Here is a 23,535-nt window from a genome sequence, read left to right on the forward strand (position 1 = left end):
ACCCATTGCAATGAGCCTCATTCAGTCAGGCCCACTCATTCCAGTGGGTCCACTCTGAGTAGAACTTAGCTGAATGCCACCTTTGACCTGCTGGTTGGCAGGATCTCCCAGTCGAACAGCATGTGAGTCATACATGAAGAAAGCCCTGAGAAAAGTCACTTTAAAATCTCATTGATTTCAATGGACAAGTTAGAATGCACAGTTATCTCTCCCACTGGAACTTGTGGTAGTTAAAAATGTTTAATTTTTGCTGTATTGTTCCCAGTGTGTAGAACTACAAAAAGTGATACATCTGTGAAACATCTTTGATTTTGTATCAGCATATATATTTTTTTAAAAAGGGGGGAAGCACTTTTTTTTGCTTCAAATAAATATGAGCCTTGTCAATTAAAATACAAACATCTTACACCTTACTATAACCAAACATGTTTATTGAAACTGCAGCTACAAACTTCAGTCACATCAGATTCTTAATTACATATTATTTTCTAAAGTAGTTTCACATTACAGTAGCTGACAAACACAAAATATGGTTATCAAAACAAAAGATGAACCTTTTTGCTTAATGGTTACCTAAGGCAAATATTTTTGTTCATTGCAGAGTAAAAGAGCAGAAGACCATCAGTTCCTTGCAAAGGTGCATATCTTTGAAAGCTGGAACATTTTCCAAACAACTCACAGTTTTCCATAAGCTAACATTTCATTCCTCTTTAAATTCACTTGCAGCTCCTCAACTGAGTGTGCATTCTCTTTTCAGGCCTGCAATGATGGCTTTTCTTTTCATTCATGCCAGTGACAGAAACACCCAGAAAAAATACATTCAGATTCACCGACAGCTGCAGAGTCACTATATATAGAAAAGATATTGTAAAACTAGCAAGTTTTTGTCAATTGAAAAATTGAAGATGAATTTAAACATGCTATTTATTTTTTTATAGGAAATCTGCATTCTACTGTGAAGAAGCAATTCTTCAATACCCAAGAGATTATATGGAAATAGGAACAAACCTTTGTTGCTGGGAACTCTATTCTGATCAGAGGGAGCTGAGTAAAGCTGGCAGGTCACAACACAGCCTCCTGTCAACATTTGCTGGGAGCAGACCAGCAGATTCCAGTATTGCCCCTTGTTCACACAGTCCTAGCTAAGGAAGGATGTTAGGGCTACAGGATGAGACTGTTCTTATTCAGTTAGCCCAACTGGTAATAGGAGAGAGAAGACCCATCACTAGTGTCTGAACACTGCCACCAGCTGGGGCAAAAGTTAAATGTATGTTTTGCTGAAAAAACATATGGCCAATTTTGCTTTAAGCAGCACATTACTAATTGGCCATGTTAGGAAAAAATGACATAAAACAACGTAAATTCAGGTGGCCAAACTGCAAATTTCACAGGGCATAACTGGTTCCACAATAACTGTCCCATAATGGGGAAATTATATGCCCGTTATCTTTACATTAAATTGTCAACTTTTCTGGAAGACAGTAATCTATGAAGCCCAGGCTGCTTTCCAGGCAAACGATTCAACATCCAACCACTATTCTTGTGCTGTTACACCTAACAGACAAATATATTAGACTACTCCAAGGCCATCTATATGTGGCCCTTGTGGACCTAAAATCTGCCACTGACTCCATCCCTAGATCCAAATTATGGTCAAAGTTGCATTTGGTGATGGAGGACAAAAGTCTCCTATGTCTTATAAAGCCTTATATATAGATAGTAATATGCAGGTAAGATATGGTCTGTTGGGGCTAACAACATTATGATGGGAAGAGGGGTCCCCCTATGGTTTAATCTCTTTTTAGTGACTTAGAGAAAGTCCAAAGGGCCCAGATGGACAGTGCCCCAAGCTGGGGGCAGGAAGCACCCCACTTCTACTGTATACGGATGACGCTGCTTATCCTCTCATGTTCCAAATCTGGCTTAAAACATCAACTGTGGAAGTTTTCAGATTATTGTCTTGAAAGCGACCTTATAATCGTAATAAATAAAAATCATGGTTTTTGGAAATAGATGGGTCCTCAATGGTCATGCACTTGAACAGACTAAAAGCTTTTGGTATTTAGGGCTTACCGTCCACAAAACAAAGTCTTGGAACACTCACTGGCTATTTCCCAAATAGCAGAGGTGAGCAAACTTGCAATTCTCTGTTTCTTTCATACACAGGAAGGTCAGTATATTCCCTAAGCTTTAAAAGTGTTCAGTGCAAAATCTGTAACACAATTCCTTTATGCCTCAAATATTTGGTGTAATGGTTCTTTCCCTAAGCTTGATAGATTTCAATAAAAGTTTCTGAGGTCCCTACTTCAGGTACCAAATTCATTACTTCTTCAGGAAACTGGTGAATGCCCACTTTCAATTAAGGCCTGGTGAGTGCTCTGAAATATTGGCTAAGAGTCTGCGTATATGGTCTTGGAAATGGTATACTCCTCCATTTGATAAATGAGTACATCAGTTCCTGGTCAAAAACCATGGTGTGTAAGGCCTCTTCCATAGGTCTTTCACCATCTTTTCTTATCCACCTGGGGTGTGATACTGCCCTCAAAACTGAAACAGAGGTTTTGGGATGTTGGCTTCAGTGACTTACAATCTCGCATATACAGCATGTGCCCTGTCTGTGTTAGGAATCCAATATCTGCAGGGTTTTTTTTTGTTATCTCCCTACCTTAAGAGTCTGACCATATCAAACTATTGCCATCTTGTTTTCTAAAGTCAGTTTAAATATTTTTCCATCTGAAGTGCTCAGTGGTAGATTGGCTGGTGTCCCATACCAAGATAGGCTATGCCCATGTTCCAAGTGTGTTGAATGTATGAAACACATCTTATTACATTGCAGTCTGTATAATCTGGTTAGACAGCATTTAATCAAACCATTGCTAACAGAGCAAACTGGAATAGTAGACTCATTTTATTGCCAAGTTTCTCGAGGATAAGACTGATACTATTACACCGGCCACAGCAAAATTTCTCTCAACTAAAGCTCCTTTGTTGGCTAGCTAGGCCACCCCTACACCTTAATAACTGCTGATATATACCATCGCTGTACTGTGTGTTTTGGGTCTATGGACCGCAATAAAGCCTGTGTGCTGTGTGATCAAATAAATGCATTCTCTAATACAAGTATCAACTTGTCCAGCATTCTTGGGTCACTTCTAGGAGCAGGACTGCTAACTAGAGAGAAGCAGAGGTAGGCATGCCCATGCACTGTACTTCTCTATACCGAACTATCTAAAACAGGGATGGGGAACCACCTTACACAGGTGAGAGGCACCTGATAAACAACAATGGCTCGTCATTCTGGGAAAAAGTGACATGTGGGGTGTCACAGGGCCCACTGTTGTTCAATGTCTTTATCAATGACTTGGATGAAGGAATTGAGGGGATGCTAATCAAATATGCAGATGACACCAAACTGGGTTGGGTAGCCAACATCGCGGAAGACAGAATCAGGATTCAATATTACCTTCAATCATTTAAGGTACTGGGCCAAAACAAACAAAATGAATTTCAATAGGGACAAATGTACAGTTACGCACTTAGGCAGGAAGAACTAGATGCACCAATATAAGACGGGGGACACCTGGCATGCCATCTAGGGGTCTTAGCAGACCACTAGTTAAACATGGTCATCTGTCACGGATGGTTTAGTTGAGATTCCTGCATTGCAGGAGGTTGGACTAGATCACCCTCAAGCTTCCTTCAAACTGTACAATTCTATGATGATAATCTTCTACAAAGTGAGAAGTGCTACACCAAACTGTTTGTGTTGATATAACTAAGCAATTAATAAAGGCAATGACTCAGCAGTAGAATTGGATCCGAAAAATTCAAGGCAGAATATAAAGAGGTTGCTCAAGTTTTCAAGTTCCTGTTAAGCCCAATGGCTGAATTCCATCACAAGCAACTTTCTGGGAGCTCCAGTCAGTGGAAGAGTGAACTGAGCAACATAAGCAACTCTCCTTTTTTTCACAAGAGGCTACATTCCAGCCATGCAAAAATCAGTTTTCTACATGCAAATCTCCTCATCTGGTCAAGCAAGAGATTCTGGTCACAGTTCAGGAATACACAATGACCAAACATAGGCACTTGAAGAGAGGTGTGGCCTGGAGAGAGCTCTGGGGGCCAAGACGGAGGTCTGGAGGGCCACATTCCATTTATGATCAAAGAAAATGGCCAGTAGATATCCGCCAAGTTTAGATGTATGCAATATTATGAATTTGAAGGTAGTTTGGGTACTCACCTGCTTATTTCTCATATTATTTTGCTTTTCCTCAGATTTACATCCAAATCTCTTTTCCAGTAGTGATGAAGTCATTTGCACAATAGAGCTAAGCGATAAGCCACTAAGCAAACCCTTATTTTCTTTTATCTCTACCAAAGCATCCAAAATATTGTCCCTAAAAGAGAAGGAGAAAAGGAAATGAGAGACTCCAGAGAATTTCAGTAAACAAATTCTTCTGAATGTCACCATTAAAAAAAGTATACTTGCCTTTGAAGCTCTGGATATAGATCTTCCAGCTTCTTCACCACTTTACGGAAGCTTCTTAAGTTTAATGCGTTTGGTGGTATAAAGGTAGCGGATGGATTTGGAACAAACTGTACTGAACCCAACGGTAAGAGGCCCCCTGCAATATCCTAGGCAAATATTACATGAGCTACTTAATGGACAAAATAAGGAAAAACTGCATTTGTATTGATGAAATAAGGAAAGCTAAAATTGAAACAAATATTCAATAAAATGTTAGAAAATGCTTCCCACTACATTTGCAAAAATAAGTGGGAGCCTCTACCCAGAGCACCTTGTGTGGATTTGCCTTTCAACCTGAGTGCGTGCTATTCAAAAGCAACTGTGTCAAGCACTTCATCATGGTTAGGTGGAGGGGAGGCAGCTGCCCCACCCCAACTCCATGCCATGTGATGAGCAAATTATCTCCTGCCAGATCTAAACACAGTAACTATAAATGTAATCCACAACTGGAGCCTTCCCATTCCTTGCAATCCGACTCTGGTTCAGGTTTTCTGACTCACTTTCCTTGCTCTGCAGCCTGTAAATCCTTCACATTCCACCCAGGACCACTCTCTGCTGTTGCTCCATCTTGCCTTTTATGCAGACCTCGGGGAGTCTTCCAACATACTCACTGTCTCATCGTTTCTTTCTCACCTGCCCACACCTTTACCTGGTCAGGCTGGGAGAAAAGTGACAAGGTGGCAGCAGCCCCCCAACACCCACCTTAGCAAGTATCCTGCTTTTACCCCAAAGTGTGATCAATGGTGGTGCTAGACTAAGTTAACCGTTGCTTAGATTCAGTGGGGGTGGGGCAGTTTGCTCCACAATGGAGCACCCAATCCTATGGCCTGCACCCAATCACTTAAATATTGTGTTAAGCAGTCAGTATTATCCTTACAAAAGAAGAATGCATGCACTGTGTCTTAAAAGATGTTTTGACACACATTCCAAAAGGGGGGAAATGTTACCTCTTGATCAATTTCAAGATGTGTATCTTCTGATGAAAGTTTAGAAGATTTGAGATCAGGCTTGGGTACTTTGTAAGGGGCTGAAGCACAAAGAGACACTTTTGAAGAGTCCAAGAGAGGCTGGGGATCACTTGCTGAAGGCAAAGGTAACTTTAAAGGACTTTTGGAGATATCGGGCCCTTCTGAAGAGATGGCAGGCATTTTGCAAGTAGCTGAGGCCGAAGTGGGTGCATTGAACGTCACATTACAGTTATTTCTATTTTCCATATTCTTTCCACAGGTATAACGTGGTCCTTTGTTTCCATACTCTGGTTTCACATAACTCTGGTAATCTGGCAGCCCGTTTTCTTTTGCAGTCTTTACAAGTTGAAGTTTTACTGCTTTCCCCTTTATTTCTTTCTCATTCATTTCTTTCACTGCCAGCTTTGCATCAGAGGCGGTTTTAAAACTAAGGAAAGCATATCTAGAATGAAAAAGATGTGGCATAATTAAGAAAAATGGAAAATTTAAGACCTATCCAATATGCCTCTTCAACTGTAAACCAAAACATTAGCGGTATAATCCTTTCTCCTCTGCAAAAGGATCAACTAAGCCCATTTACTTTCTTGCCCCTCTCAACAGGCAACATAGAAAGACACCACTACCTGCAGTGACAAAACTATGTCACACCTCCCCTTCTTAAGGCCAGGCACACACATGCCATGTGTGCACACACAAATTATACTCAGAGCAGGAGGAGCCTGTGCTCATGGCCTTGCCATGGAACAGGATGGCTGCATTTCATACCCAAAAGGCTCCATAAATTTTATAACCAAGTTCATTTTCATGAGGTGTACGTATTCTCTGTTTCAATGAGAAATTGACAGAGCTTTATTATGGCTTGGATAGCTCACTCGGTTAGGACGTGGCGCTGATAACACCAGGCTGCAGGTTCGATCCCTGTATGGGACGGCTACATATTCCCACATTGCAGGGGGTTGGACTAGATGATCCTCAGGGTCCCTTCCAACTCTACAATTCTATGGTTCCATGTCTTGCAGTATACAGGAAGCACATTTCATGTGATTTGTGTCAGTGTGTAGTATGATTAGTTGAGGTTTTAAGGTTCATTCTATGCATGGTTTATTTCATGAACTGTCCTATTGCATTAACGCCTACATTTAGAACTACCAGCATTATTTATTTATTTAGACCTGATTCTCAGAGTGGCCCTGAGAAAGGCTGTAACCAACCGAAATTCATTGGGAATGTTATTGTTTTATTAGGATTACTTTTATACTTTAGAAATAGCTTTTAGACGCCCTTTTGAGGCTTTGCTTCTACTGTATATTCTGGCGTATAAGACTAGTTTTTAATCCAAGAAAACCTTCTCAAAAGTCGGGGGTTGTCTTATACGGATGGAGAATCTGTGGTCAAGTATAACTCAACTCTATATTTTAACTGGAAAAGTTGGGGGTCGTCTTATATGCCCAGTCGTCTTATACGCCAGAAAATACGGTACTTTTGTTTCCTTTGGAGTGACAAATGCAAAGCATCCAGCAGCCCACAAGACCAGGTAATGGCTGTGTCTGCTGCGTGCCCACAACAGACCAAAGGGAAGGCAAGCAGGAACAGAGGGAATGAGGGGAAAGGCTTCAAAGAGCCATATGGTGATAGATTCCTAGGATCCTGCAAATCATCCATGAATAACGAAAGTACAGTGGGCCTGTGCTTACGTGAGGGTTTGGTTCTGGGGATTCACAAGCAAAGGCAAAATAACACAAACTGCCCTTCTAAGAGGCAGAGGGCTGCTTACCAGGGCCTGGGAAGGTTGCACGGGGGCCCCAAGAGCTTCCCAGACACCAGTAAGTGAAGCAGCACCTTTCTTGCTGGCCTCTGGAGTGCTCCCATAGCTCCCCCCCTCCTTCCCGGAAGGCACCACCAGGCTGGTTTGGGAAGGCAGTGCAAGGGCTTGGGGGTGCTGCCACAGCTCACTCCCGTCCCAAAACCCAGTAACCAAGGAAAACACGCTGGGTGCACACAAAAAACAAATAAATGGAGAGCAGAGGGTTTCCCCAACTCTCCATTTATTTATTTATTCCCCCTGTGTAAGATTGTGATTGTGTAAGTGAAGCAAGCGCAGGTTGCTGGCCTACTGTCTTTCACTGAATGTACTTCAGTTCTGAAATCATGCAGGCGAAAAATGACAGTATATTATACAGTACCTGTTGGCAGAATATTCACAAATGGAAATCTCAGAAACATTATACTTCTGGAAATGAAGCCACAGTTCAACCTGAAATAGACAAAAAGACTTTCACTGACACAGGTTTAAAAAAAAGCATTCGGTGAAAAACACTATTATATTTAAATATATGTTGACTTACCTCTGATACTAAGGGACCTAAATCTGCAACATGAACACTATATATGTTCTTTAGCTCCTTTTCTGTGTCTTTTATAGTCTGTGTTTCTGGAAGAGTAGAATACAACAATAATGCATAGCTCAGCATGTATATTTTGAAAAGAAAAAGAAATTTAACTGCATAAATAAAGCATCAATACTGAAGACAGAAAAGGCATTCAGAAATGGTTAAGAAGAAGAAAAAATCCCTTCTAGAATTCTTTTTATGGTCATACATTAGGTCACAGTTTCCCAGAATGCAAAGGACTTAATACCAAGACTTTGATTAGAACTGTAAAAATCTCCATTTGCTTTGTTTTTACTGTTTGTGTCTGAGCTCTTGCAATAAAAACTCACAAGTTCAGCTCAGGATCAAAATGTAAAAGAACAGTTAGACATATCAGAACATTAAAAAGAACTCTCATACAAGCCATTTCCCCCACTTTAAAAAATAAATAAATTGTCTATGTCCTGCAAAGATGTAGATTTGGGTACTAGAATCAGTTAGCAAAAGAAGCAGCCAACATAAAATGTATTACAAGAATCTGTAATTGGGGGCTGCTCGTTACAAGGTATACTTATGATTACAATAAAATTAGCAATTAATAGTTTTTTCATCTCCAACATAAAAATGAAAAGTATTTAAAAAATCTCTGCTTAGCATCATTGTTTAAGAAATTTGAAAGGACTGGGAAAGCATGTCCTTTTTCATGCTATGCGTACGTGTCACTGAAAAAAATATGATTTTACTTTGCTTGCCCTATCATTTTCTACCGGCGTGATACACCCACGTGATACACCAGAACAAAACAGTAATATTTACTGCAAAAGGGTTTTTTTTTTGTAGAGTGCAAGGAGATATACAGGTAGGTTATAATCATCCTGCTGCTCCATAGGCAAGAAGCAACAAACTTAAACAGGAAGCTGATGTAATTCCTACTAGAGCTTGAGTTCCATCCTGCGGCAGAGCTGCTGAAGAACACTTAGACAGGTAGAAGAATGACAGGCACTGGAGGCTAAGAAGAACATGCAGAGGAAACAAAAAGGACCAAGAGGATTCAAAATGCTGAGCCCAAACTGGCCCCTAGGAAGGCTGGGGAGAAACTACAAATCCATCTAACGGTTACCGTATTTTCTGGCGTATAAGGCGACTTTTTAATCCAGGAAAATCTTCTCTAAAGTCAGGGGTCGTCTTATACGCCGGGTGTCATCTTTATAGGGCTCGGAGGAGACGCCACCATTGTCTTTCGGCCTGCGCCTCTCCCTCCCTCTCTCTGGCTGAGTTTGTAAACACAGCCCTCGCGCTGAGAAGGGCGGAGCGCAACCGCCCTGCCGCTCCGGATTGGCCGTGCCCCTCCTGGCTGGCTGTGTTTTGTGCATGGGAGCAGCAGCGGCTGCAGCGGCGGAGAGCTTGTTCTCCCAGCGAGCGCGGTGTGTATATGAGAGTTCCTGCGTACTCTCTTTCTCTCCCCGAACTCGCTGGAGAATGCCCTCCTCCCCGATCAACTGTGAGGCGGCCCCTTCTCCCACATGTCTGATTGTTGTCTCCTTGCTTTTTCCGAAGGCATAAAGCAGCCTTTTAAAATGCCTGCTGCAGTGAGGGCTTTTCCCTTCTCACTGTTTGCGAGCTGCTAAACGCTGCCCTACACCGTCACATTTTGTGCATAAAGGATGGGCAGTTTATCACACCCCGCTTTCCTGCTGGCTCAATTGCTCCTTAATTGCTACCATTTACCAAGTCAGCAATCTTAATTGCTGCTCAGCTGGCTTCTTCATTTTGATTCTTACCTCCCTTCCCTCAGACTCTCTCTCTTAAAATAGGGGAAACACGGTATGTTTGTGCATGTCGCCCTTCACCTATGACTCTATATTTTAACTGGGAAAGTTGGGGGTTCGTCTTATACGCCCAGTCGCCTTATACGCCGGAAAATACAGTACCCTCTCCAGCCCACATTTTACCAGCTTCTCCGCAAGCGTATCATGGGGGATATCACCCAGTTTCTTAGGGTATCTGCATACACTAGAGATGACGTCTCCTACCTTGAAGAGGAGATGTGAGCACCAGCTACCTAGCTAAACCTTTAAAACGTTTCTAAAATTGAATTTGTGCAGGGGTGGATATTTGTGTGGGAACAAAGGTAACCAAAGCTCAGAAGTATCAGTGCTATTCCCAAACCAATAGTCAACATGCACCTGATGTACCACTTGGCTTTAACTGATCTGTAAGTGGCAGTGAAGAATCAGTTACTGTCAGGTTCTCTGTAGCATCAAACCAGCCTTCACTGATTTCTTGAATACTTGAAGAACCTTGAAACAGATGTAAATATTAAACACACAACACACAGGTAAGCTCAGAAGAGGTAGAAAAAAGGGCTCAATCCCACAGCCTTGTCTTTAAAAGTTGCCAAACACATCCAAAATTTGCTGAACAGGGTTCAGGAGACTATATACCAATATCTACACCAATTGAAGGTCCGATAAAAATAATTTTCTTAATTAAGATTTTAATTATGTCAGGTGTCTCTCTAAAAACAGCTTAAAATTAAATCTGAACTTAAAGCAAGAGCCTACGTTTACTTTTCTATAGACTAAATCTGTGAGATCAAAACACACTGAGTTAAAGCTTGGGTTATTTTATTTTTTTTAAGATAAAGAACAACATCGGACATTTAAGATAAGCACTACAAATATGGTTCAATAAGCCACGTATTACTGTGGCAAACTATGACTATGAACCACATAGCAAGGAAAAGCACTGCTCTACTCAGTAATTACCAGTCTCTGTTCTGTATGGTGCTTGTATGTGACTGCCTGCTTAGATAATTGGGATGAGGTGTATGTGGTGCTGCTGCTCCAGTTGGCCGTGGCTATCGAAGATATCTCACCCCTCCGTGGCTTTCCTGTGGGTCCTCCTTAGTCTGCTGTCCTCCTCCCCCTCTGCCCGCCCTAAAGCTAGGGGTGAGGCTGCTGGCGGCCCGTTTGTGCCGTGAGGCATCTGCGCCCAGATACTCGTGAGCGGCGCTGCAGTTGTAGGGAGGGATGAGGGGAGGCTGAAGGCGGTCTGTTTCTGCCGCGCAATTGGCGATGCCGCTCCAGTTGTCCGTGGCAATCAAAGGTATCTCTCCCCTCATCCCGCCCTACAGCTGCAGCGCCACTCACGAGTAGCCGGGCGCAGACTCCTCGCGACACAAACGGACCGCCAGCAGCCTCACCCGCAGCTGTAGGGCGGGCAGAGGGGGAGGAGGACAGCAGACTAAGGAGGACCCACAAGAAAGCCGTGGAGGGGTGAGATATCTTTGATTGCCACAGCCAACTGGAGCGGCAGCGCTGGTCCCGCCGAGCTGCCGGCCAGACTCCACGCGGCAGAAACAGACTGCCGCCAGCCTCCCTCCCAGCTGTAGGGCGGGCAGAGTGGGAGGAGGCAAGCAGACTAAGAATGCCCTGTGGGAAAGGCAAAAAGTGCTAAAAGTAACTTTTAAAAAAGCTTCACCACTCTGCCCCCCTAAAAACCTCAACTCTGCCCCCCCCCAAACAGATCAGCGATTGCCAGCAATGGAACAGCTGATAGGCGGCATGTTAGACTTGTGCGGCTGTTAGCCTCTGGGCAATCCTCCCCCCAAAAAGCTCAACAAGTCAGGGCAATTTCCCCTATTTTCTTAATTTGGAATCCCCCCAAATAAGGGGCATCCTATACACAGAAAAATACAGTAAATTGGATTTTTAAAATAAAATGCTTTTGGAGGAAAAATCTTTCTAAAGATAGTTTTCTATTTAAGTTACATTATAGTCCAAAGGCTATTCATCAATAAATAAGGATTTGTTTTAAGTTTTTCATGTGTTAAAACTCAGCTTAAGTTGTTTTTTTTAAAAAAATTGTTTAACCACATCAGTTAACAAACATATACTATGATGTTATTGTTTTAGTTAAGTAAATTGTTTAAATTGTTATTAAGGAAATGGTTATTTTTCTCCTTCCAATAAAGTACAGCAGAAAAGCTGTCCAAATATTAACAGTTAACTTATTAAGCCTCACAATAATTTCATAATTATCTGTCTATGTATTTCTAATAGAATAACCAAATCAGTAATTTTTGATATAACTGTAAAAACTATTCTGAAAAATCATTATTCCAAAAATGAAACCTTCATCTGGTTGTAAATATTAAGATTATACCAGCAAGAATGAGTCTTCCTGAAAAAAATGATTTAAATCAAGTCTTACTGAGTAGTGATTTAAATCAATTTGATTTAAACCATATCCACCCTGATATACATTATGTTACTTTGGCACACTACTAGTGGTGCCCCTTTCTAGTGTCACTTTGCCTGAAATCAAATCCACTCCCCAATTAGGAACATTCTGATTGGAATTTTGAAAATTGTGAATATTTAACTACTTGCATGTCATATTTAATGCTTGCTATAGTTTAGAGGACAAACAATTACAATGTAATAATTTCACCCAGCATTTAAAAATGTTTAACTTACTATTTTCCATAATTTCATTTTTCTTTTCTTCAGAGGTTCTGTTGGAAAGGGACAAATCAGGGCCAGTGTTTTCACTATCCTTCTTTTGACACATAACCTAAAGTTAAAAAAACAACAGTACTTCAATTTAAAATTTTTGCTCGACAGACAGATTTTCAGTGCCAACTTCTTCAAACACAGGCCAGTTTTAGAACAAGTTATTTCGTGCTTCACAATTCAGAGAAGCGCCATCTTGGAATACCCCTTTCTCCTTAGGGTTTCTCTGGGATACCGCAACAAGAACTTGTAATTTCCAAACAGAAAAGTTACGCTTTTTGAAACAAAAATTTAACCAAAACAGCGAAAGCATACACATACACTCACTTAAAAGATACTTAGTCTTCAATGAGCAATCTGCCCTGTGTTATTTATTTTTGAGGCTGATATAATGGTTCTGCTTTATATAGACCATATTATACCCCATTGCTGTAACAGGTTTATATTTATGTTTAATAGAGAAGTTGTAATGTAAAATCAGCCTTCAAAATAAACCATTCTGAAAGTTCACAAAGAATTCTTAAGGTAGTGTGGTAATGAAGTATGCAGAAGACTTACTAAAGGGGGTGAAGAAACCTCCATATTCTGTGGCAATGACACCCGAGACACAGATTTTCCTGTCCCAAGGGTAGAACTGAAAATAAAAATAAAATGCGTATTCATTGATTTGACATTTGTTTAGGTACAGAAAGCACTTTTTAGCCACTGTCTATTTTTATCAAAACAGCCTCAATTCTCAATGTGTCAGAAGAAAGAATCTTGCCTTTAATATAATTTGGAAATATTTTAGGTTTGATAATGAGTTATGACCATTTCTGAAAGATCAAGTGAGCAGCAAATCTCACAAACCTCCCATGGAGGTGCTAAAGGGCTGTTGAGATATGCACTGGTGAGACCAAGCAATGAGAGAAAGTCACTGATTGCACATTGCCTTCGTTACCGAAGTCAACATTATCATATTGAATGTGCAACGTATAAAAGGCTTGACGTGTTTCAGATCCTACAAGTTGGTGGATGCTCCTGTAACTTCTCCCAGGCAAAACGTGCCTGGCTAATTTTGAGCACTGGACTAAACAGAGATTTTGTGGCAGTTTATTGTATAGGGATTGCATAATCCTAGGTGAGGTAAGTAGGGAAAAGAGGAGCTCCATGCACTGCCTGTTTAGCTCTTGGTCCTTTGTCCCCCGCTTGTTCAAGGCCACCCATTTGTTACCTACAGACCTCCTGGATGACAAGGGAATTCCTCTTGTCATTTGTGCCCACCTACAGTTCAAAAGATGGTAAAGGGATTCTTCCTAGAGTCCTTGTAAAAAACATCTGCCACTGCTGCAAAACTCTTATTTAAGCCTAATCCTTTGTTCTCTTCTGAGGGCCAAACTACATTACAGTACAGTGGTACCTCTGGTTAAGTACTTAATTCGTTCCGGATGTCCGTTCTTAACCTGAAACTGTTCTTAACCTGAAGCATCACTTTAGCTAATGGGACCTCCTGCTGCCGCTGCGCCGCCAGAGCACAATGTCTGTTCTTATCCTGAAGCAAAGTTCTTAACCTGAAGCGTATGTAACCTGAGGTACCACTGTATTCACATTTTTTAAAAAGCACATGGAAACTAGCAACCTTTATTTGGGGATGCCTTGGCACTGCACATCAAATGTTCTCTTTCCAGGTAACCACATAAGCGGAAGGGGCTGTTTAGTTAGTGACTTCTCACAATCCTTTTGTTTCTCTGGAATAGGAAGTTCTTTGCCAAAACGTAGACAGCTTTTGAGAAGACTCTAACATGGCAGGAGTTGCATTTGAAAGAAAAAACTATACTAACATGAATATAGATGCATTCAGCCTCATGCCTAAATAAACATGCCAACTTATTGACTCACTAAACAGTTATTCCAAATACTTTTCTGAAACTGTTGTAAAAAGGCTAACTTCCTTGAGTACGGTAGTTTGCTTTCTTTGGAGTCACTGGACAAAATATTTATGCCTTTAACTCAACTGGCTTTCAGCTAGGTCCCACAGATACAGCAGCTCTTAGCCTTACACTACAATGCTATGAATACGAGTAAATATGCATGGATTATACTGAAAATGTTTGTATTAGTAATCATATTTGGTGTTCTGCCCATAGCCAGTTAACAGTCCACCCTCCACACCAGAAACTATTTCATACACACCCATTTACAGATTTCTTTTTGTCCATGGAATTAATGTAAGTCTGCCAGCAGTGCTGTTGATACATCTGATAGCGGATTTTTAAAAGCTGCACTTCCGCTTTTATAGCTCTCTCCAGCATTTCCTTACAGCAGCTTGGTAAATGGTTGTTTATTTCTTGAGAAAGCTGCATTATCCTTAAAAAGAAATATTAAGTTTGAATACAAACAAATGTGATTAGGGGATTCTACTTAAAGTGTACATTTAGAAAGGAAAAAAAATTGAAAATTCATTCCCAACCAGAAAAATAAGGAATTTATAAATTTAAAGGACCCCTGGACGGTTAAGTCCAGTTGAATTCGACTCTGGGGTGCAGGGCTCATCTCTGCTTTCAGGCTGACAGCTTTCCGGGTCACCTGGCCAGAATGACTAAACCGCTTCTGGCGCAACAGGATATCGTGACAGAAGCCAGAATGCATGGAAACACCATTTACCTTTCCACTGCAGAGCTACCTATTTATCTACTTGCACTAGTATGTTTTTGGACTGCTAGGTTGGCAGAAGCTGGGACAAAGCAACGGAAGCTCACCCCATCATGCAGATTCAAAATGCCGACCTTCCAATTGGCAAGCCCAAGAGGCTTGGTGGTTTAGACCACAGTGCCACCTGCATCCCTATAAGGGATTTAGACGCCAGTAAGAAGAACAGCAACATGAGGAACATTCTTACTCAGCTAGCCTTCTATTTTCATGGCCTAGTTCTAGCCATACTAATTCTCACCAGCCTGGATTCAGGGTGTTCCTTCTTAGAAGGGCTGGCAATCTGAACCAGAAACTGCAATGGAAAGAAGGGAGGACAATTTTCACGAATTCGCTGGAGTACAATAGGTGGTGGTGGGGAACTGCCCTGCTGGAAAAACTGACTAATAAGTTGAGAGTCCGTAGGGATCCAAGATAAAATGACAACTTTGGACCTGTTTGGTTTGACTTACAGTATTTCATTTGTAAGCTAGGAGAAAAATGGCCAAGGACCTCCGTTCAGCCCACAAACAATTATGGCTGATCCAGTGACTCAGGGTATTTGAATACTTTAAATACCGTACTTTCCCTTGGTATGATAGGGTCCATGTTTTTAACCACTTCTGCTTAACAATTATGTCTATGCTATAAATGGTTCTAATCACTATCTTCCATGCATTCACATACCTGTGGTTTATTTATTTTGGTTTTAATGTTTTTATTTGTTTGGCACTGATCTATAATTGTATATGGACTATAAATGAGTTCCTGTTTGTTAACACTGTTATTTGTAGAATCTTGAATCACCTATCTTTGAAAATTAATAAAAAATATTCTGCAGGGGAGTTGGCAAAATTGCCTCCCTCCTCACTCGTGTAATCACAGGTTCCAACTGGTGGAGCTTTAAGAACCTCAAAGGAAATTAAGTTTTAAGAAGTAGTAAAAATAACTTTAAAAGTATCATACCTGTTTGGAATTTCATTTAAGTCTCTGCTAGTGCTATTTTTCCATTCCAAAAGATCCTAGGAATAGCAATTTGAATAAGTTTTATTGACAAACTAAAGTTGTAAATCAGATTTAACTAGCAAGTCCCTAAACCTTATGTAACATACTCTGTGAATGCTTTTTGTTTCAATAAGTGAATCCAGAATTTTGCATGTCTAGCCATATTATATTGGCTTCCTAAGTTACGAACACGACTGTCCTACAGGAATCAGAAACATATACGAGCTGTAGTTGGCTGCAGCTCTTCAGCATTTGTACTCTGGACACCAGCATGTATGCCCTGCATATGATGCTCCTGGATCTGATATGGGAAGGAAAGAGTGCTGCAGGGTAGGTACTGACCTTTATCAAGGGCAAGGCAGCCAGAACTGCTTTAAGAACTGGAACCATTAAGAACTTCTGCTTCAGCTCGCTTTTGCCTAATTTCTTTCCCTCCCTTTCCCTCCTGCCTTATTATCTCTTTACACTGTGAGCCTGAGGGCAGGGGCTATCTCACAACTGATTTTTGTAAGCTGCTTTTTGGCTGAAAGGGGGGGGGGACATTACAAATGCTGTAAACAAATAAGTGGGTTGCACACTAATCCTTATGGAGAAAGTTCAAAGGTGCCTTATGATTGCACCTTATGAACATCCAATGCTACCAATGTTGTGAACCAGCTATTTACATTTTGTCTGTCTCAGAGTATAGAAGCATGATTAAGAGTGTGCCTGACTGGCAAAGATTTCTGGGGCTCTAGCCAACAGGTTTCTCAGAAAACACGAGTCAAACTCAAAACCTAAGGATTCAGAGCTTTGGCTGTCCACTTGTTCATGCAACTGCCTACCCAGATAGGAAGACAAACACATGCATGGCTACATGTTTCCACATACCTATCTATGCCCCCTAACTTGATAATGGTGGGCACATGGCCTTGAAGTAGGAAGCAGATACAATTATGGTCTGCCTTACAGAGTAGTTAGAAAAACATATAGTAGAATGCCTCAAATAATAGCTAATTCCACAAGCTTCCCCATGTTTTTCAAAGTTACCTCCATTTTTGATTTGAATCCATGTTTCGCCTTGTCACTAGTGATACAGGTTTCCAACATATCATCCATTGCTGCTTGTGCGGTAGTCGTCTCCACGTTGTCAGATATGCATGACCAATCTGTATTGCAGGCAACACTTCTGACAGAATCCATCAGCCACTGCTTGGGCCTTTCTTTGTTCATCATTGTTATAACTGTATTTTGTCCTCTGGACACTACTGAAGCCTTGACATTAGTTGCTCTGCTTGTTGTAAAACAAGCTCTAAAATCAGAACTTGCATCAACAGCTTGGTTAATTGTACTCTGGTTATTACATGCTTTGCATCTTCCACAATGACAATATGACTTACAGGTGCAATTTGCCTGCTTAGAATCAACTACAACTTCATAGCCAGAGGAATCTGAAATTTCTGTATCACCGCTAGAGGTGTGTGCATGTGAACATTTTCTTTCCTGCTGCAATACATGTGTATTTCCAGTTTTCAGGGCTCTACCTGAAAGATAATCTGTTTTCATATTTTTATCAATTTTAGAGTTGCTCCCTGAGAATAATTTGGGATTATTAACCTTAGCACTAACTGACTGTTTATTGACAGTACTACTGAGCAAACGAATAGTCTCATCTCCTGGTTGATCATCAAAATTTAAACCTTCGCCTTGTGTGTCACATTTGCTATCTTGCGAAGTCTGGGGGAATTCTGGTATTTTGCTGAACTTGTAGCAGTCACAATCAATACTACAACCTGAAGTAGGAGACTCCTCTTTTTGTTTGTTCATGGGACACTGGGCATCTGCAAGCTGATTTTCATTTGACAGTTCCTTATCCTGAAAAGCTTCTGGCTGATGACCAATGTAATCTTGTAGTCCAATGCAGTCTAGTGTGGAATCATCTAAGCCTCTGCATTTGTACTCCTCATTTTGATTGTTACTTAAGTAGGAAAAGTCTGCAGCAGTATCCAAGTTCATATCTGTCTCACTTACATTAGGCAGTGCAATGGACATTTCCCCACCTTCCTTATGTGCAGATTCCAGTTTCTCATCAGCCAATGCACTAAAATAAGGCAAGCTTCCTTTTGATGCGTTTAATTCTGAGGCACTTACGTAACATGACTGGCTGGAAGAGGAGCAATTAGCAAGCTTCAAGCAAAAGTCAGAGATATCATTAACTGTATTTTTTTCAGAATGTTCTGATCCAGGGAGAGCACTCAGGCCTGTTGAATTATAAGAATTGTTCTCAACTTCACTCTCTCTCTGCTCCATGTCTCCCACGTCAGAATGGTCTCCAGAAGCAACAAACTTAAGCATTGCTTCACTGAGCCTACTTTTCTCAGAACCATCTGATGGTAGATGATGGGATTTAATAGCTTTTTCACCTGTTTAGACAAAATACCAAATGCATATTTAAATATTCTTTCTGTAACACAAATTTATCCTATATAGTAAAAAAAAGGAGTGACTGCTCAATTTGGAAAGAAGAAATAGGTACATAGGAAACAGAAGGCAGTGAACTAGGAAGAAGGGGTACATTGATTGATACTAATAAGGGAAAAAAGAGCTTTTAACAGTTATCACTTCTACTTTTAGAATTTTTTAGCAATTAGTGTACCAGATAAAGATAATCTGTTAACTGGGGTTCTCTAAAGGCTGACAGTTAACACCTCCATTTGTCCCTGCACTAACCCCCACAGGACCAACTTATAGCAATGGGGCTAGTTTTGTTTTTTGAGCATATGCTTTTTGGTTATCTGTTGTGTTTCAAAAATGTTGATGGTCATTTTGAGGACTCAAGTTCAAAAACAGGATAGAAAACTACTCCTGAATCTTTCGAAGAAGGACCTCTTGAGTTCACAAGTAGACACATTTCATATCCACACACAAGGAATCAGTTTCAAACTATTTCTTTTTCTTTACAGAATCGCACAAGAGAGAAACAAAGACAACTGATCTACTGGTACGATACCACTAAGAATTTTTTGATCTTCTCTCAACACATATCCAGAGCCACTAATAACACTAAGATCATAAAGATGAAAGGAAAACTTCAGACTTGTAGCTTTAGACAAGAATTTAGGGTTTAATTTTACCCCCACACCCATGTTAGAATGGCATGAATTTGCCCCTGCCAGCCTTCACTGGTGGAAAGGAATGTCCCTGTTTTTTGTGGCAGTGGTGCACTCCACTGTAGCAGAGGCTTCAGCAGCACCTGTGCTAGTAGTAACCTCCTGCTGGCAGAAGTCAGCACCAAGCCCAGAAACGGGGGGTCTTTGGGGTGCCCAAGGCTTTGTGCCCAGCATAAGAAACTCAAGTATATAAGGCAGGCACCAAATGGCACCTTAAACCTAGGTTAAGGTTGCCACAATGGAATGTCTATTCCCCAGGGGGTTGCACTAGATGGCCCTTGGGGTCCCTGCCAATGCAACAATTCTAGGATATCAACTTCATTTTTCGATAATTCATTGTCCCAGTATGCAAGAAGAAACCACACACACAGTGGAAATGGAAATAACTATGGACTACGGCAGAGGTTTTTAAACTGTGGTCTGTAAGTTCCATTTGGGTGGCCTGTGGAAAGGCTGCAGCACAGTCAATATCTCTGTACTCAACCTGGCACTGACTTGTGAAGATGCCCAGCAAGGGGTCCCTGATTCACACAGCATCTTTTGCTGCTCATGAATCAGCTGGCTTGATGGAGATGTCAGCTGCCAGCCTGGTGCCCAGAAATCTCCACATAGTCACAATGAGACCTGTGCCAGTGGCAAAATGCACCTGGTACCCAGGGAATTTTGAACACGGTTTGTCTCCATGGGATCCAGAGCACCCTGGATCCCTTGCAGGGCCCAATCCCTCTCTGATTTGCCAGACCTGAAGCTGCAGGGCCTTTGATGTGGTGAAGCATTTTATTTTGCACTAACAAAGCAAATACAGGCTACTTACACTGTAGTAAGCATATTTATCATATGCTCTTATCATATAAAACTGAAGCTGAAATACTGCAACTTTCTTGCTCATCCCACCCACCCCATTTCTTAATGTTTTCCACTTTCTGCTTAACTCCAAGCCTGGCACCTACCAATTCACAACTGTATGCACAAATCATCCCACACAGTCATGTGCATGTAGCTTGGCACCAGGAAGGGAAATTGAATAAGTCACTTTTCTAAAGGCACACACAGAAAAATACTACTAGAGCAAGCAGCATTTCTACCCAAATTAAATTGGGGGAGGAGTCAGATGATCCTCAACACCTTTAAGGAGCACTTACCCTATGTTTATGTCATATAAGAAAAGAGGAGGAAGACTCTGCCTGTCTCAAGAAAGTAGTACCATACCCAGTTGGTGAACCACAGAAATAGTAAATCATCATGTAACACACATCCTGGAAACTCGCTTTAAAAACTGCATTTGGTTAACCAATATCACAAATCAAAGTTGTCCTACCCCATCAACATCCAATAAGCATGGTAAACATGGGAAGTACAGCAAAAATGGATCCCATTTGGATTCCCTAAATCCAAAACTACTTCTCTTCATAAGTCAACTAAGTGATACACAAATGTAACAAAAAGGGTTTTTTAAGACTTCCGGCGGCGACGCCATCGTCGGGTGGTCGAAGGCTGCTTCGGGTCCGAAGCGCCTTGTCCATCCCGGGGGTTAGGAGCCGCGCTACCGCAGCGCGCGGCTCCGGTTGGGGTGCGGGAAGAGCGTCCCGCACCCTGGGCTCCCCGGCTGCGCCCGCGGAGGCTCTGAACCCTTCCCTTGCCCCCCCTGTAAAGGGGGAGTGGGGGTGAAGGGCAAACGGAGCCGGGCTTCGGGGACATGCCCCAACCGGGATGCAAATGCGGCGACAGAGCCCGCGGTGAGCGTCCAAGTTCTACCTGTGAAGAATGGAGCTAAAAGAACCCGGTGGTCGTGAGTAAAGAATTTGATCAGAAATCGTGCTTTTGGAACGATCCGGGGGGAAGGAGAATGGCAGCCTGCCCTCCCTCCCTTCGAGCTCAAGAATCTAACCAATTTGACTGATTGCTGCTACAGAACTGGTTACAATGTATTTAAAATTGACACAGGAGACTGGTAAACTTTTTTTTTTGGGAAACTAGAGGAAAATATCTCCTTTTAAAGTTGCGGTATTTGCGCTCCAGTTCAGGAAAATGGCGACGAACAAAGAGGGGAGTAGAAATATGACACCCGTTTCCTCCTCCTCTGCCAGTATGCTGGGTTTCGTCCTTGAACTGGCACTGAACTCTGGACTAACGGACGAACAGAGACTCACTGCCTTGAAGGTGGAACTGCTTTATAGAAAAGTCAAAGTCTTGTGTGGGGGTCTGAAATGGAACCAATTGTCCACAGAGGAGGCTTACAAAACTTTTGATACTTTGGAAGAAAGCCTTGCCAAAGAGCTGAGAGGATGGATGCAAAGATGGAGTGAAATGAATGAGCTACTTCGGAGAAGAAATTCGCTTTTTGGGGGTGGCAGCCCCAAGGCGACGTTAAGATTTCGTATATCCAGTCCCCGAGGTGTGAGCTCGGGGGCCAGGGACAGAGAATTAAGGTATCTACAAGAAGAAAAGGAATGTTACAAAGAACCGAAGAAGCTGAGAGATGATGAGATGGACACCTCTGAACTCGCGGCAAGGAGAGGTTTGGACTGTGCCTGGATCTGTGGACGCTTGGAGAGAGAAGAGATATGGAAGTTCAGTGCTGATGCCATTAGGAGAAGAATAATGGACAGAGGGGGAGTGGGGTGAAGCATTAAGTAAAACTTTAAGCAGCCTGATATGGTAAATTGAAATCGGAGGGTGAATACTGTCAACAACTTTTTGTTATATTTCTTATTTGAACATGAAAGGAGATATTTCAAGTTTTTATGTTACTAGCAGCAACCTTAAGGACAGAAGAGATAGATTAGATGTGAATGATTTGAGAAGATTTATGAGGTGGAGTATAAGCAAAGTGAATTTAAGTGGATTAAGTTTATGGATTTAGAAGATTAAATGGTGAGGTATTATTATGATGATGCATTTTTAGCAACTGTTGAAGATATAATTGAATGTAATTATACAATTGTAGTTAATGTTTTTTTTTTGTAGGAGAAATGGTTATAAAATAGATTAAGGATACAAACTCGAAGGTGAAAAGGCAGGGGAAGTCAAAAGTCAAGATATGGAATTAGAAGTTTTTTTATTTTAGAAAGATGCATTAAGAAAGCTTGACACTGTTTGTATTTGTTTTATTTGTTTTGCATTTGTTTATTGTAGGTGTGGGTGTGGGTTTATGTTTGTTATAGAAAAATCCCAATAAATTCTTATAAAAAAAAAAAAAAAAAAGGGTTTTTTAAACTTGTGTGCAAACAAATTGGAATCATATAATTGTAGAGTTGGAAGAGAACTGAGGGTCATCTAGTCCAATCCTCTACAATGCAAGAATCTCAACTAAAGTATCCATGGCAGATGACCACCCAACCTCTACTTAAAAACCTCCAAGGAAGAAGTCCACCACCTTCTGAGGGAGATCATTCCACCGTCAAACAGCTCTTACCATTCATCCTTTGTCTACTATTTTCTTCCATTGACAGTTAAAATACAGCCTGCAAACTCAATATAAGCTGTATTTTCTAATTAAGATTGCTCACACTACAAATTATAGTTGCAAAACGCTAAGAAAAAAAGTCACTAACTATTGAAAAGTAAAATTAACTCACCAGAAAAGCTATGACTATTATTTGGCTTTTCTAAAACTTGAATTCCCCAGGCATTCATTTCAGCAGTAGCATATCTATAGTAACTGTTTTCCAATTGTCCATATTTAAAGCTGACAGATGTGGAAGAAGGCACTACCAGATGTGGATATGATGCATCTACAGCCACAGGCATAGGTACATACACTCTTGGGTGAAACCAGAAAGGTGCCACTGAATATGGGACTTGACCATAAAGTGAACAATCTCTCGGGACACATGGCCGTGTACCAAACAGAGGTTGAATGTATGCTTTTTCATTAAAAGGAGATTGCCATGACATATTTTAGACATGTGTGTGACAGGGTGATAGTCTAATTCCTGGAAAGCAAGCAAAATAGACATGAATATAAAAAGAAATGGTTAAATAATCCAAAGTAGTACAATACATCTCTTATACATTCGACATAAACATGGGATAACTAAATCTTGGTGGTCAGTCAACTGAACCTCTTAACTAAAGCAACAATAGTGAAAGATATGCATATCTACTCAGTTCAATGGGACTCACTCCCTAGCAGAATGTTGAATTTCTCCTCTTTAAACCGCAAACCTTAGTTTCAGAACTGGCCTGCTAATGACATGTGAAGTGGCTCTTTGGGAAATCCCATCTAAAATTCTCTTGGGCAGGTAGATGGTGTGCAGCTCTTTAGGTCTTGACCACTGTCAATCAACATAAAAATACTTTAATGTCTAAGGCAAATTTCTTTTAATTCTT

At 41.2% G+C, this 23,535-nt stretch overlaps 1 protein-coding gene across 1 annotated transcript; it reads right to left on the reverse strand.

The window, feature by feature from the left end:
• Positions 1-410: 410 nt before the first annotated feature.
• On the reverse strand, positions 411-23,215 carry RBM44 (RNA binding motif protein 44). Its single transcript, XM_033171186.1, has 13 exons — positions 22,782-23,215; positions 17,084-18,456; positions 16,016-16,071; positions 14,555-14,728; positions 12,941-13,016; positions 12,347-12,443; positions 10,052-10,165; positions 7,842-7,927; positions 7,680-7,750; positions 5,476-5,938; positions 4,490-4,635; positions 4,241-4,397; positions 411-847 (listed from the first exon to the last, which is right to left on the reverse strand). Exons 1-13 carry the CDS (start codon positions 23,098-23,100, stop codon positions 845-847), a joined length of 3,135 nt encoding a protein of 1,044 aa, XP_033027077.1. The 5' UTR covers positions 23,101-23,215; the 3' UTR covers positions 411-844.
• Positions 23,216-23,535: the final 320 nt, after the last annotated feature.

This window comes from Lacerta agilis, chromosome 1 (assembly GCF_009819535.1).
Source record: "Lacerta agilis isolate rLacAgi1 chromosome 1, rLacAgi1.pri, whole genome shotgun sequence".
NCBI lineage: Eukaryota > Metazoa > Chordata > Lepidosauria > Squamata > Lacertidae > Lacerta > Lacerta agilis.

What these genes read in the sequence shown, in the direction of transcription:
- RBM44 (XM_033171186.1), bottom strand. Translation starts at nt 23,100, where the DNA reads ATGTCATGGCAATCTCCTTTTAATGAAAAAGCATACATTCAACCTCTG. An exon ending in TAATAGTCATAGCTTTTCTG is followed by an intron (nt 18,457 to 22,781) that starts GTGAGTTAATTT and finishes TTGTCTAAACAG; the next exon opens with GTGAAAAAGCTATTAAATCC. An exon ending in TAGGTCCCTTAGTATCAGAG is followed by an intron (nt 7,751 to 7,841) that starts GTAAGTCAACAT and finishes TGTCTATTTCAG; the next exon opens with GTTGAACTGTGGCTTCATTT.